Genomic DNA, 14,922 nt, shown 5'->3' with positions numbered 1-14,922 from the left:
TGACTCACTCCATAATGTATTAAAATTATTAAACTATTAGGAGAAACATATTTTGCTCGCTCCACAATGTAATAACTGACCCCAAATGCAATAAGTTGTTACAATATGGGCAAAAAGCTATTACGTTTTGGGCTCGCCATTCTGTTTCATTATCGACCAGTTATTACATTTTGGGTTTTGTTACATTAAAGGCTCTTACAAGCATCCAATTTGTTTCTTTTTCAGATGATTGCCCACCATCTGCTCAAGTGTTTTTTTAAAGATGGATTCAAATAAGAACAGCATTTAACAAAGCACCACATATATTTTTTTTTACCTTTTGCATGCCATGCTGTGAGCTGGGCACATAGAGAGGAGGTGGAGTCTCAGTGCTGGTTAAGGAGATGTTGTCCTGGCTGGGGAGATCCATCTCCCGGATCACCTGTGGTTTCAGCTTTCCATAGCGCATGCTGCAGTGGCGTAGGCTTTTCCTCTGCCATTTCTGGGTGGAATCGCCATCCTTACTGACCCCAAACCAGTCCGCTGTTCCCCTAATACCGCAAACATTGACTTTTCAGTTTTGGATCACAAAACTCACACACATGCTTAATCTCTCAGAGAGATGGTAAAAGCTATCCTGTCAGGTGAAACTTAAAGATTGAAAGGCACCCATTTGAAAAGCCTTGTACATGGAGGAATGGGTCGGCAAACATGCAAAGGACTGATAAGACTGTACTTCCCGGGATGTAAAATAGTGACCCTAGATAGTACGAGTAATAGGCACAGTAGAGGGAACAAGTCTGGGCATGTTTAAGTCCAGACCATGCAAAAGAACACTGACACATACACACACTGATGGTGGAAAGTCACAAAAGTGTACATGTTCAAAGTAAGAGAGTAAGAGGGACTACTGGATTCCTGATGCTGAAAAATAAATTCTATCTCAAGATTTCCCTCATATTAACAGAAACAAGCAGACAGCAAAATCAATTAAAGGCCTACTTCACCGGTTTGAATATGAAGGTGTATTGAATTCTGAGATCCTATGTAGTATAAATGTGCGATAATTTTTTAAATCGGTTCATCCTAGCCTGAGAAAAGGCAGAAAGAGTGTTTTTTTAACCCTATATTTCTCTTTCTCGTGACATCACAGAAAAAGAAATATAGGGTTAAAAAAAAAACTTACTTTGTAAATATTACTGTGATGTCACAGTAAAAGACATCACAGTAATATTTACAAAGTAAGTTTTTTTTTACAGTAACACTCTTTCTGCCTTTTCTCAGGCTAGGATGAACCGATTTTACTTTTTTTTGCACATTCATACTACATAGGATCTCAGAATTCAATACACCTTCATATTCAAACCGGTGAAGTAGGCCTTTAAGAGAGAATAAAGGATTTATTTCTGGGGTATTAATTGAGTCCTACTCCTCTCTCCACATTGGTAAATTCAAAACCAAACCTTTATGTATATTTATGACATGACGTTGTTGAAGTCGAAGCCTAATAAGTACCAGAGCAAACAATGTTACTACACCCCGAGGGCAGGAAGTGGAAGTGGAAACATTCTTCAAAGAGAAAGTCCAGGCAGGCTAGCTGTTCCTACACTAATTACCAGCTGCAGAGTAAATGTTCAGTAAAGTTCTGCTATTTCTAATAAGAACCGCTCACTCCTTTTAATGAATAAGCTCTGCAGGTTGCCTGGTCCTCTGCTCTCATAATATATGTCTTTGATATGATTGTACAGCTAAAATTCTAGCTGTACAAACCCTTGGAAATAGTAATATCTTTAAGTATGGTTAAATAATGGCAAGGCCCAGACTTATCTAATCAGAGCCCACCATATAACCCATATGACCTGGCATGTCAGCCTTAAAACGCTGGTTCACCAGCAAGTACCCCTCAGAAGAAACCCTGATGTGTTGCCAAGGAAACAGAAGCTATTGGTTTCGGATCCTCTAATGACTTATCTAAAAATAAAAATAAAATCTTTGTGGCAGTGACATGACTCACAGCTGAAACAGCTTGTGACTGAGTGACAAACAAAAAAATTGCGTGAGTCTTGTGACAAGTGTCTCAAATGTAATACTGACACTGAATAAAATTCAAAATTTTCAAGCAACATGTGCAAAATCACGTCAGAATTAACATTTAAAGCTAAACATACATACAGTATCCTCACTTATGTTGTCATAGTAAATAAGTGAGTTTACACACCTGACTCCAGACCCTATAACACTTGCAGTTATGTGAGGGACTTCCTGCCGTACCTGAGCAGGGTTCTGGAGAGCGAGTGGTGTTTCCTGATGCTGCGGCGAGCAGCCCGCTGCCCCTTAATGGGCACTGTGTTAATCCGCTCAAAGTGCACCCTTCTGCTGCTGTCCCCAGGCAGAGCGGGGCCACAAGGTGTCGAGAAGAAGGTACAGAAGGAAGGAGAAGGAAAGAGAAAAGACAACAACAGGCAGTGAGAAGGAAAAAGTGCAGCTGGACAGTGCTGTAGCCATCATGCATTGCAGACAGAGCAAAGCAGACTGTTAGGTTAGGAGCCATTTTTATTGAGATTCACAATATTAGGAAAGTTATAATCAGGCAGATTAATTCAAAATGCTTAATCAGACAGACATGCCATTTAGGAAAAGGTAAGGAAAGAAAGAGGACGCAGGCTGCCAACATTCCCCATTGAACCAATTAATTTACGGTAAGCATGCTGCTTATATTAAAAAGCATTTAATTAGATAATGTGCAACATGGACACAAACAGTGTAGCCTATCAGGTAAAACTAAAATAAAATAAATGTCATGCTTCCCTGCAAAAGAGGTTCTTTATATTGAGGCATGCTAAACCTTCTTACTGGATATTAAAATGTCAATGTATAAATCCAGTGTATTGCTAACTGCCTTCACCTCTTTATGGTCTGAGTGATGGATGACTGGCGTTGTAAGACAGGCCGCCGGGTGTCAAAGAAGTCGCGGGGTGGGGACTGTAGATGAGAGGTCTCCACTGGCATGCTGATACTACGCAGGAACCCCTGCCTCTTCACCGGCTACACAGGAAACCAAGCATTGGAAAAAGTGTGAACACAAGTCATGAAGAAATGAGAAAAAGGGATCAATAAAACAAACAAACAAAAAACGAGGGGAATCAGTAAGAATAAAACACCTGAACAAAAGTGGGAGGCTCGTCCAGTGACATTTGAGCCAAGGGAATGTCCAGTCTGAGCCATGGAGGTTTCTTCCTCTGCAGGCTGCTGGTGCTCTCCCGCCGTGGTTCAGCCATGTTCTCTGTCCCACCCCAGGCCTGCCAGCTGCAAAGAAAGACAAGTAGGAATGGTGTTAATGAATTGCATGTTACTCCATTAAAATGTGTAATTAAAATGTAAGGCTATTGCTTGCAGACAAAAGCAAGATGATAGCAATGATTTTGTGTCGCAAACTTGTTTCACAAGAGGGTGCTAAGGCCCCTTATTTGATTAAGCCATGGGCTCTCACATACAGTTTTGCTATGGTAAAAAAGGAAACCACAAAGAACAGTCTAAACCTGATTACCCAATCCCTGAGAAAAAGAAAAGTTCACAGACTAGCCATGTAAAAAAAGCAATGAATATTTGTGCTGGAGAGCAAGGACGTTTGCAGTCTTACAGGTGATACTTTAAGTCTACAGTTAAAATCTACCTCAATCCAAATGTATGGTTAAAAGTTGCTCTGCTTCCAGCATACATCTACAGTATAAGAGACTAATGACTGTGTTGCATTCCCATGACGAGCCTTGCGGGCTTAGGGAGGTACACAGTAAACACCACCAGACAGCCTGCCTGTAGCTGCAGCCTAGTTATCACCAGACCCTCATTTTATTGCCCTGCCATCTAACCTCACTACTCTAAGCCTGATGGTTCATTTCCTGTCATTTTCTTAATTGAATTCCCATCATTCCCACAGAAAACTGAAATCCAATACCCCCTCACAGTACACACAGCCATTATTTTCACTTCCAATGAATACATATGTACAAATATGTATGTGTACATAGTTGTGGACTTATTTATGATTAAAGCAATCTTTCATTTTGCAAACAAAGGGAGTGCCTTTATGGAAAGCACAAATGTATCAACTTGTGTAAGAGGGTGTCTCCTCAGCTGTTACAAAACCAATTGAATTTGAAAAATGCTCTTCCCCTCCTTAAGTTAGTAATGTTTCAGAGTCCGATGCAGTTAAAATTCCTTACAAGATGACATCGTCACACACTCCACATCAGGGGTTTTGGGCTTTCAGCAGTCACAACAGATCAGGTCCTCACCTCTCTTGTTACAGATCTGGCTCCTTGAAACAAAAGCCACAGCTTCTGGTGGCCACATCTGCTTTTCATTGGCATTTTAACACACCACAGGCTTCTGTTTTAGTGATGATGGGAAGGGTTGACAGTGGATCTCAGCAGATCCGAAAGAAATATTTCAGACTGAGGGCAGCAGGGTTCATCACCAATGTGATACTATTGAAACATAGTCTAGCTCTTGCTTGGAGGTATTTCTCTGTTCAACAGTTCAAATAAGGACACTAGTGTAGTTATCATATCATATGCTGACATTTATTAGCTTTTGTTTGCTGAAAACCTAGATGTGATGTTTCTAAAACAGCTGTGTGCATCGTTAGTTGTTATAGTAAGTGTTCATCTTTCATTAGTCCTGAGGAATAGAGTTAGCTGTCTGTAAATTGGCAGTGATGGGGATCCTAAAAAAAACACAATAAAAGCAACATTTGAGGCCAGTCTGCAGGGTGTTGGCCTTGTTCCCCTATATAGGCTGGTATACTGACTGTTGTTCAACCTAAAGTGACATTGTCTGGACTTTAAAACTAGAGAATCATAGAGAGACGAGTGGATGAGGACCAGTAAACAGAGGGGACACTTTTAGCTTAACTCTGCTGCTCTACTGTAACCCATTTAATTGGTCTCAACATGACTAGATGTATTTTGTATGACCAAAGAAAGATAAATCATCTCCCCGTAAATGCGCTGAGAAAAGATGTATCACTGTATCTCTGTCATGGACCAGCGAGCAACTGGTGAAGCAGTAGTTCTCTATACATTAGGGAAATTCAAATCTGATACCAGTGTTTCTGCTTGTGCACAACGCCCTCTCTCTTGCTTCGGGCTAGAACACACACCATTCAATTACTTTGGCCATTAGTTCTCACAGCAGAGCTCCTGATAAAGAGCTGATCAGTGATGGGAGGGGGCACTGGCTTCAGGGTTGCAGATTGGAATACTCTATACGGAGACTGCGCTCAAAGCTGACAACAAGGGAACCTAATTTTCCTCCGTGCTAAAGATTGTTTGATAGCTAGAGCTTTTTCTCCTCCCACTCTTTCTCTGTTTTCCCTGAATGCTGTATTGATGCTGCTCTGTCTCCTGATAATGAAAGAGGGACGAGTGGAAGCAAAATAAAGAACTCTCATTGTTCCTGCGTTGCACTTCCTTCTACGCCGGCTTTTTTCCCTGCCTATCTCCCACTCTTCTCGTCCTTATACTCGCATGTGGTCTCCGTTTGAGTGATTGGCATTTACAAGCAATTACAGCCTTATCACTTCTTTATGCCTGCTGTCTACTTGCCAGCTAGATTTAACTCCCACAGACAGTGAGAAGCGTGACTGAAATATTGGACAGCTTGACCTTTACTAAACAGCTGTATCTCACACAGCAGCAAAAAAAAATCTGTTTTCTAAATACTGACAAATACACTTCAATGCTACGTATAAAAGTAATTTAGCATAATATGTCAGTAAATCTTGATACACTCAGTGCGTTTCCATGGCACAACTAGATTAGATTATCACATATATCGAACTAGACACTCGAACGGACCGTGTCACTTGTCTGAGTTTACATGGCCTTTCAGATATCGGATAAATGTCCAATGCATGGCTGTCTCCACTATGCTAGGTGGCGCTGTAGCCCTTTCAACCATGCTTTCAACAAGTGTTGAAAGAGCCACGTCCGGTTCTCTTCCGTCAATAACCCATGGTGTAGCCTATCACGCGCAGGCACACAAGCACAGAACGAGAAGTCCGATAAGCGATGTCCGATCCCTGTATACATGCAGAGAGAATGCCGACAACGAACGACTTATCTAGGTGTTCTTATCCGACATCTCTTGTCCGTTATTGTGCCGATTTGTGTGCGAAGTAGATCGGATAAAGGTGTTTACATGCAGTTTAAAAGTCCTGTTGAAGTCTTATTCGTTTAGTTACCCGATTATGAGTCTGCATGTAAACGCACTGATTAACGCAGCTATTGTTATTGTATTCCATTATGTATGTATTGTATTCAATGCTGGTCAGTGGGTTTTATTAACATTTGGTCACAGCCCAAGGAAAACGTCCAAAGTCAACAGGGCAGCTGAACTGGCATGGGTCTGAGGAGGAGTTTAGCTGGAACACTTGGCACAGTCGCAAGCATGGCTACAGCAGCCACCGACTCATTTGGCACAGTGATGAGGTACAAGAACTGTCGCTCATCTTTCCGTCAAGTGATAATTAGAAATCACTACACAGAGCCGGTAGGACTCAAGGCCAGTCCCTGTCTGAGAAAGATGAGTTTTTTTATAGGCAGGAAGTTCTTCAGAAAGACCGATATCCTTGAGGAGAAGTAGAGCTGATTGAATTCTTTGTTTGGCAATCATCCAGGCGGGAGGATTAGCTGTCCCCTTTACAATGCACGTTATCTGTTCATGGTCAAGTTTTGATGGAAAAAGAAAATCAAGTCGTAAAGCAATGGTATAGTTAGAGAGATTACACTACTGAATTCATTCAACCTGACCACCTGCTCAGTTAATGCACCACAATGCCTTATCCTACCCTCAAGGTGATCTTGCCCTTTTCTGGCTGAGAGCTTGTATGTACGGTCGGTCGGTAACAATTCAAAGCGTGTAATAGTTTCCCTCATTGTTTACATTCCCAGCACTGATTTGAGGCTCACATTCTTTCAACCACCGTGATCTAATCAAGTTTCTCAAAAGGATTTGTTTAGACGTCAAGATCCACATCTAAAAGAGGGCAAACACCCACGCCCATTACTTTGCACAGTGCCTCACGAGTTTGGCTTCCTGCCGTCGTTTGGTCCTTGTGCGAATCTGACACTTCCTTCTCAATCACATGACCCATGACAACCCTGAATAGATTGTTTTACATTCTGGGGCTGACATTGCTTCACTAGGTCACTTCTTCTCTCCATTAGGCAGGGGAGACAGACAGGCAAACAAAACACAGAGGACAAGCTGATGTCTCTCCAGGTGCAGGGATGTCCAGCAGGCCATAATAACTGGGGCTGACAGGCATAACCAGCACTCTCTTTCTCTGAGCTGTAATCTATTGTAATACGCTCTGCATACCAACTCAAGCCCAGTGAAGTTATCCATGCCACCCTTTAATATAATTACTTTGTAATGGTCTGAAGTCATGCGAAGAAAGGCATTTGCTTATAACAACATGAGGCCCAGCTGTCACATGGGGCTTAATTTCAGACAGAAGACTGCCTCAGTAGATGGAGATCTAAGTGCCACCTTGAACACACTCAATCCAGAGTAAAATAGAAAAAGAAAAAAAAGCTTAGTGATGGTGAGGGGGGGGGCATGCTACTGCTTTATTTTGTGCTTGTCCGTTGTGCACAAAATAACTGGTTTTCTCCAACTGCTCTTATGCTTCAAATATGCAGCGAGGCTTGCAAGAGGTTGTCCTCCTGTTTCACATTCATCATGAATAAAATAGTAATCTGGCCTTGGCCCATTTTATAATGGTTCTGTCATTTTTTCTGCAGATGCCTTCAATTCTTCAGTCCCTATTGACTGCTGTACACGAAGAGAAATGGACAGAGACGTCTTTTTAACTGAACACATTATCTACGAAGTGCACATGATGCTACCAGATCACGTGTTTAAGGAAAACAATTTAAGAATTAAACATTTCTGTTCAATTCTTTCAAAATATTTGCAAATTCTTGAAATCTTCTCTATCCAGGGCCATTTCTAATCTTAGTGCATGCCATACCCACATTCCTCAAAATATCTGGCTGAAACTGAACCAAGGAAAGATGGAAACCACATGAAGTCTACCCGTTATGGACCAGAGCTGGCTGGTTTCCGAGTACTGTCTGTACTCTGCATGCTAGCTGCAGCCACACTGAAGAGGGTGCCTGAAAAGCTGTGTCATTGAGGCTGAGAAAGCCTCAGATTTCCAGCCAGGTATAGGCTCTTGCTTGCTCCTGGCAGGGATTATAGAGTCAGGGTGGACAGAATGCGAGGAGAAATTGATGCTAGCATGCACGGGCAGGCGCCATGATGGATGACCTCATTGATGTGGGTATTGAGAAGTCCTGATGATACCTCATCTTTGAGAGCTGCATGGCTTCCTGGCTTCAGGCCTTCATTCCTCCGTTTCCTCTTTAATCCTCTCTCTCTCTCTCCCTTTGCTTTCGCTTTGTTCTTTGTCCACTACAGATCAACTTCTGATCACTGAAGATCACATTTTCAGTGTAGTGTTAGGTAAACATTTCTGCATGTATTAGCAAGCTCTCTAATAGTGAGTGATGTTGCTTAGATTCTGTGTAATGATATTTAACAGATTAGTGTCTAACGTAATGGCACCAACAGGTAATGTTTGCTTTTCTTCATGCTCCAACAGTTAGTCATCCACTATAAATGTGCATATTGTTCCTTATGTTTCACTCCATGCTGGAGGCAATGCTTGACACTGGAAACAATGGAGGGAAACTACACTATTCAGGCATTCACTCTCCCTAAATTATTCTCTTACTAACATAACAAGAAACATTCTTGCTAAAGGCTTTATATGCTTTTAAGAAGTCTGAAGTCTGAGGTTTTAAAGCAGCCATTGTGAAATCAACCTTGGTTTACAGAAACCGCAGTTCCCTTAAGTTGGATTTCGTAATGATGAACGGAAACTCATGACCACACTGTCATTCTAGTGAATGGGTGGGGTATGTGGGAAACAATATGAAAAAGCAACAGATCTAATAAATAATTTGCACTTAATAACACGGCAAGCACATGTGTCTTGTGTGTAGTTTCTACATGCATCTGAGGCCCATCTGCACATTAATTGTAGAACAATGCTTTTGATCTTTATATAGCACATTGTGCTTCCGACCGGTATGAATTAAGAAATTGACGAAACTACAAAGTTACTGACATTTATTTTCAAAGCAGGAGAACAGAGCACAGAATCAGGTACTTAAACAAACGTGTTACAAAGCAGAGCAGAAAATTGATGCCAGGTGACTTAACCAGTTGCGGAAGATGATTTGTATAAAGACTTACATTTATGATAACACCCAGGAAATATATTACAGCATTTCTCTGCATTTCTGGCTGCTCTGGTGACTATGAACAACAGAACAGAGTGACTTTAACACATGGCTTCCACAAACAACTTGCTCCTCACCAAAAATAAAATTGAGATGTGGTCCACAGGCTAGGCTTAAAGCCTCTCTCCATCTCTCTTTTTGCCAATCTTATATGAAGGAAATACTCTCAAAAAACACCCGCAGGCCAGAGAGTCAGTGAAGTGAGACTGAGCTACAGCAAAGCTGAAGTAATTTGAATTGACTCTATAGGGACATGTGACAGGCTGTCACATCAAACCAGCCCTGACAACATTAAAAAACACACACAGCAGAAATATCCGTCGCAGCTGACCCTGAGATCAGGTGTCACAGCTAGCTGAGGGGCGGGCAGGGCTGCTATGACTGGCAAGGTTGGTGTTTGAGGGTGGGCATGGCTGACAGACCCGGCCAAGAAGGGTGGAGCGACTCATGCCTTTTCCCATGTTTTCCACAGATCTTTAGCTCTGGCTGTCAACACTCGGTGGTGATTTTACAATGGAGACTTAACCTTTAACTCTCAGTGCTTTTAGTCTGGAGTGACAGATTTGTAGCGGGTCTATTGCCAGGTTCCCTCACTGTCATTACAGTGTTTACTAAATGACAGGATCCAGTGCCAGAGATAGGAATAGCTCATGAAAGTATAAATGGCCTCCTAACAGCGGGCTGGGTGCATGTGCCGTATTTATAGAGCCCACTTTTCAAATGTACGTCTAGATGAAACGGTAGACCAACATAAAAAACATCCTGCTCCAGATCTCTGCGCAGTGGGCTGTTTTCAATAAAAAAAGCCTGACTACACCTCTCGAAAGCTGTGCACATCAAATTAGTTTTATTAAAACTGGATTCATCCATTTATCTCTGTGTATTAAAAATAACCAACGCCAGCAGCAATATCTGTACCACCATCATACTGCCTGCAATGCTTCCTGTCTTCCTCTACAAAGCCTAAAATATATTGCCGGGCGAATGCAGGTGCCAGAAAATTGCACATGGTTGGTTTATCAGCACAAGAGCCGGCCTTTCTACGTGCAGTAATATCCTGCACAGGAAATCAATATGGAGGGGGGTGAGGTGTGTGAACACCGAAACCAAGATATTCAATTACTTTAATCTCAGTGTGTTTACAAAAATAATTTTAGCCATTATACGTATAGTGTATAACCACTGCTTGGTACAAAGTCGCGTTTACTTTTGCTACACAGGTGAAACATTGTCACAGGCATAGCTAATTCAACACTTGAATAACTAAGTCATTCTGTACAGCTGAATTATTTACTAATCCACCCATACTGGAGCTGCTGTGCTGTGCACATGACAGAGGCACCTTAGTCAAAGCACTTTGTTTCTCACGATTGTTAGCGGGCCTGTTTCATATCAACAAAGATAGTAACGGTACGTTCTGTTGTCACTTCAGTGGAAAAATAAGGCTCACTTAGTAAATCTGACATATCTCTCAGTCCAGAGCTGTGTTTGTATCTCTAATCTTGGGATAGAAGCTGACAGTAAAACCTCCCTCCCATGGACCACATGTACCAGACAGGCCAAGACAACAAGATATCTTTCTATACAATAACACAAGAGTTGTGTGTATACTCCATGACATCATTTAGTTCAGGTAACTCCCCGTTGAATTGGTTCACAGTGGAACGGCCTTCACCACTTTGGGGAAAAGCAGTTGATAAGCCGATCAGTTTAAGGCTGGGTCTCCAGCTGCCAGACCTGAAACCTCTTTGTTTTTACCATAGAAAATTATCTTTAACTTATTGTATCTACAGCTGTACCCAGAGTGGGATAATTCAGCATACCCAGAAACCTACTGCACAACTCCACACTGGGGCAATGTGCATAACAAACAAGGACAGTTAATTCAATTTTACAGGGCTGTGATACTCCAGAGGGCCTGATCTCATGTCAGAGGCAAACAGTAAACTGTGTTTGATGTTAAAATGTTCTGCTACAGCAGAATTATTTTTGAAATGCTGATAATGTATTATGTATACTAATGTATAATATTATAGTTAATTCTGCTAATATGGTTGAGAGGGATGAGAATCAATTTGATTAAGCTAAGATTGCTCTGCCTATTATAAGTGATGAATAATTATGATGAAATTAACAGAATTGGTTCCAAAAGGCTTTTTCAAAAGGCTTGTTGAGTAATTTGTAAATTTAGAATTAATGACAGGGACTAAATGCCTAATTCCAAAGCAAGGAAATATATTGCATTTTCCAAATTAGATAAGGGCTGTGAACCAAAGTGCTGAGGATTTTGGTTTGGTTTCGACAACCCATGTCAAAGACGTAAATGTCAAAGATCTTTATTTGCAGTCCTCACGACCAGACATAATCAGGAGATCAATAACATGAGCGGCAGCATTTTGACAAGATTTCTAACCCCTTGACCCATGGGTCAACACATTAGATGTATGGCTTACTAAGGGAAGATACTTGACACAACACAGAGAAATCAGCCATTTTTCTTGCAACACGGAGTCCTCCCAAATGTGTCCTCAGACTATAAACAAGCACCTCATTGTCTGCAGGAGGTTTGACATTCTATCGTTAAGTGAGTAAGAGGAGAATCTCAGAAACAGCATGCTCTTACAACATGTGATCCCCATCTAAATAGTTTCCAGCATGATATCAGCCTGAATCAAGCCTACAAAAGGCTGCATTGTATAGCCTGGTGTGGACTGGCCTGAACAACGGTCATTGTGCAGCCTGATGGTAGTCAAAAAAAAAACAAGAGCAGGCTCAAGTTTTAATTTCTCAATCAAAGGAAATGGTGCACTAAGCAAATTCCCAGCTGAGAATATGACACAGGGTGAGGCACAAGTCGAGTTAACTCAATGGCGGCTTATCAGAGACCACGTATTGGCATGTATGGTTAATAGACGAAAACTATATCCAAGGTAAACATAGGTTTTAAAGCAGAGAACACAGCCCACAGTGTTGTGTCACTGTCACAACTGTTTAGGTTTATCTATGTGATCTAATAAATCACTAGGATTAAAAATACTTCACAAAAGAGAGCCATCAGCTCTGTCATCTCACATCCTCTGTGGGAGACCACCAGCATGGAGTGAGGTCAGGTTACTGCTTATTTTACCCAGGAGCGCTTGAAGGAAGGAAGTGCGGAGCAGAGGAGGGGGAGACGTGCAAAACGAAGGCAGGAAACACGCCGCAGACCAGGCGCATTCTCCATGTCCGGTCCAAAAAAACCACGGAAACAACATACACTTGCTCACATGCACAGGAACACATCCACACTGCCCATGTAAACACACACATCCCATCCGCGACCATGATGAAGCACACTACGTCACCACACGTAGAAAATGATAGGCCTGGTTTGAGTCAGGCCTCAAGCAGCCCTCTCCCGCATCGCGCAGAGCAGCCACAGAGTGAGATCTTAGTGCAGTGTGACATTGAAGCTGACACATTCTATTGAAGGGAGCATATGAAGTGTGGCCTGTAGCACTGGCACAATGGAAGTGAGCCATATTAGCATTGATTTAAACAGAGGAGAGAATTGAGGCTGTCTGCTCAACATGATGTATGATATTACTCACGATTACACTGAATATTCACTCCTCAATTTTTGGGTTTTTGAGATTAAAATGTAACTGATTTGGCAAAGGACTATTACTTAACAACAAACTAGACTGCTGTTTGTTTGTTTTTCAGAAATAACTCAAACCGGACTAAGCAAGTTGGAAACCCCCTCTTGAGTTCTTTGTCTTGATGACAGCAGCTATTAGTCTTCCACAGCCACAATCACTGCTAAATCTCTCTAAAAGCACACTTAAGTTAGTCTTTATCAGCAAGAGAGGAGAAAGACCAATAACAAGGATGTGAGATTAAAAAAAGTGTGTGCATTAATAAATGCATAGCACATGTACCATCATGGCATAAAATGAAGCTTACATTCACTAGTCATGAACACGGGATCAATCATTCATTCAAATATTTCAATGCTGAAGTCATTCATTCTTTACCACATTACTGTAATAGTCATTTGATTCAAACCTCTATCGTGTTTTCACAGGCTGACTTTACATAAATAGCAAATTCTAATTAAGGTTTTTGCCCTGTAAATTCTTCAAACATTTCACTTCAATAAAATGTCTTCGTGAGACATTTACAGACCCGTAAATGCCCAGAGTACAGATTATTGACTGTATTGATTTTCACCACTGCATGCTGTGAATATATTATGAGCACATGCAGACGTGCTGGAAAGAAAGCATGTGCATGTGTGTCTATGAATGTGCAGTGTGTATGTGTAGGTGTGGACAGCCTGAGTTAAGAGTCAAGTGAAGGACAGGGAATATCAAATGAGGCCAGTAGCCTCCTTCTCACAACACATTTTGTGTCCCATATCACTGTTACATACAGCCAGACTTCCTGTTTAGGAGGACAGTAAAAACTTGATTCTGTCACAGTGGATTTTATTTTATTTTGGAAGAGGCAATATTACCCTATAGACCTCAGGTTCCCCCTGGATTGGAGGGAGGGGAAACCGTTTTCAGTTCCACAACAATTAGGTCATAGTAATAAAGCTCCCATATTTGAATCTCTTTCATCTGGTACTCAGGCAAATATGTAGATAAAAGAGAAGCTGGAGAGGCAGAGAGCCATCAGTTAAACAAGTCTTATGAGCACAGAGTTTATCTGGCTACTTAGGCATGACTTTTGGAAGATAAAGCGGTTTCACCAAGTGATTATTCACAGCAGTATGTGCTCTAGTTCCCAACACTGCATGTAGTGGGAATAGCACACACATCAATCACACTTTACATACAAAACCTACAACAACAACAAACCCTCTGTTCAATCTATTGTGTAAAAATGGAATCAAATTAAACTTGTGTTTCTGATGCAGTCGTCAACATTTGCAACCCGCAGGAGAAATGTCTGTGGGTCTGATGGTTACTCACTCACTGTGGTGGGACACAAATGTGGGTCATGGTACATTTAGGCAGAGCAATGCTGTGAGCAATGTAGATTGTGGAGCAATGACTCAGATAAAGGTGAGATTTGGGTCTCTGTGTCAAGTGGGGAGCACCACTTATTTGACTGGTGTTTAAAGGCAGTTCTAAGGAAAACCTTTCAGATAATAATCTTAAAAAATCACGGATGTGTACATGGTAAATAGATTGCATGAATAGCACTGGATTGATAATGATGGCACCAACTCTTATAGCAGCTAAATGTACTTTACAATTCAATAACATTTATCATAATCATTTCGTTGAACATTTGAATTTTTTAGACTTAAGGGTGAAATAACAGGATTTCGGTTGCTAAGTGTAATTTCACTTATTTTAGAAATTTGCCAGAGACAATAATTTCTTTGCACATCACACAACAGCACATACTGAAAATCAGTGGTCAAAACGAATAGACTGTGATGCAAGTTACTCTGAGGAAGAGTGGGGACATCCAGGGGAACTCCCAGAGGTTCAGCCTGGGTCTACTGGCTGGGGTCTGAGAGATATAAAAGCAAGGAGGATGGGGAGGAAGGAGGAAGAATGAAGCTGTGCAGCTG

The 14,922-nt window shown here is 41.5% G+C and overlaps 1 protein-coding gene across 3 annotated transcripts in view; it reads right to left on the bottom strand.

The window, feature by feature from the left end:
* The window catches only part of rhbdf1a (rhomboid 5 homolog 1a), a 29,215-nt gene that overhangs the window by 7,515 nt on the left and 6,778 nt on the right, over positions 1 to 14,922 (bottom strand). Inside the window, exons 2-4 of one of the 3 annotated variants that reach the window (XM_080043502.1) lie at positions 3,141 to 3,285; positions 2,885 to 3,024; positions 317 to 530 (exon numbers count right to left, since the gene is read on the bottom strand). In XM_080043502.1, the coding sequence (XP_079899628.1) occupies positions 317 to 530; positions 2,885 to 3,024; positions 3,141 to 3,257 (471 nt within the window). In that variant the 5' untranslated portion in view covers positions 3,258 to 3,285. Of the gene's footprint in view, positions 1 to 316; positions 531 to 2,250; positions 2,341 to 2,884; positions 3,025 to 3,140; positions 3,286 to 14,922 lie in introns of those variants that run through there. The other 2 variants (XM_080043503.1, XM_080043504.1) reach the window with 2 other exon arrangements.

The sequence above is a fragment of the Ammodytes marinus genome (assembly GCF_949987685.1).
Source record: "Ammodytes marinus genome assembly, chromosome: 16".
Classification (NCBI taxonomy): domain Eukaryota; kingdom Metazoa; phylum Chordata; class Actinopteri; order Uranoscopiformes; family Ammodytidae; genus Ammodytes; species Ammodytes marinus.
The sequence above is the reverse complement of the archived record's forward strand: the minus strand, read 5'-3'. Positions and strand labels throughout refer to the sequence as shown.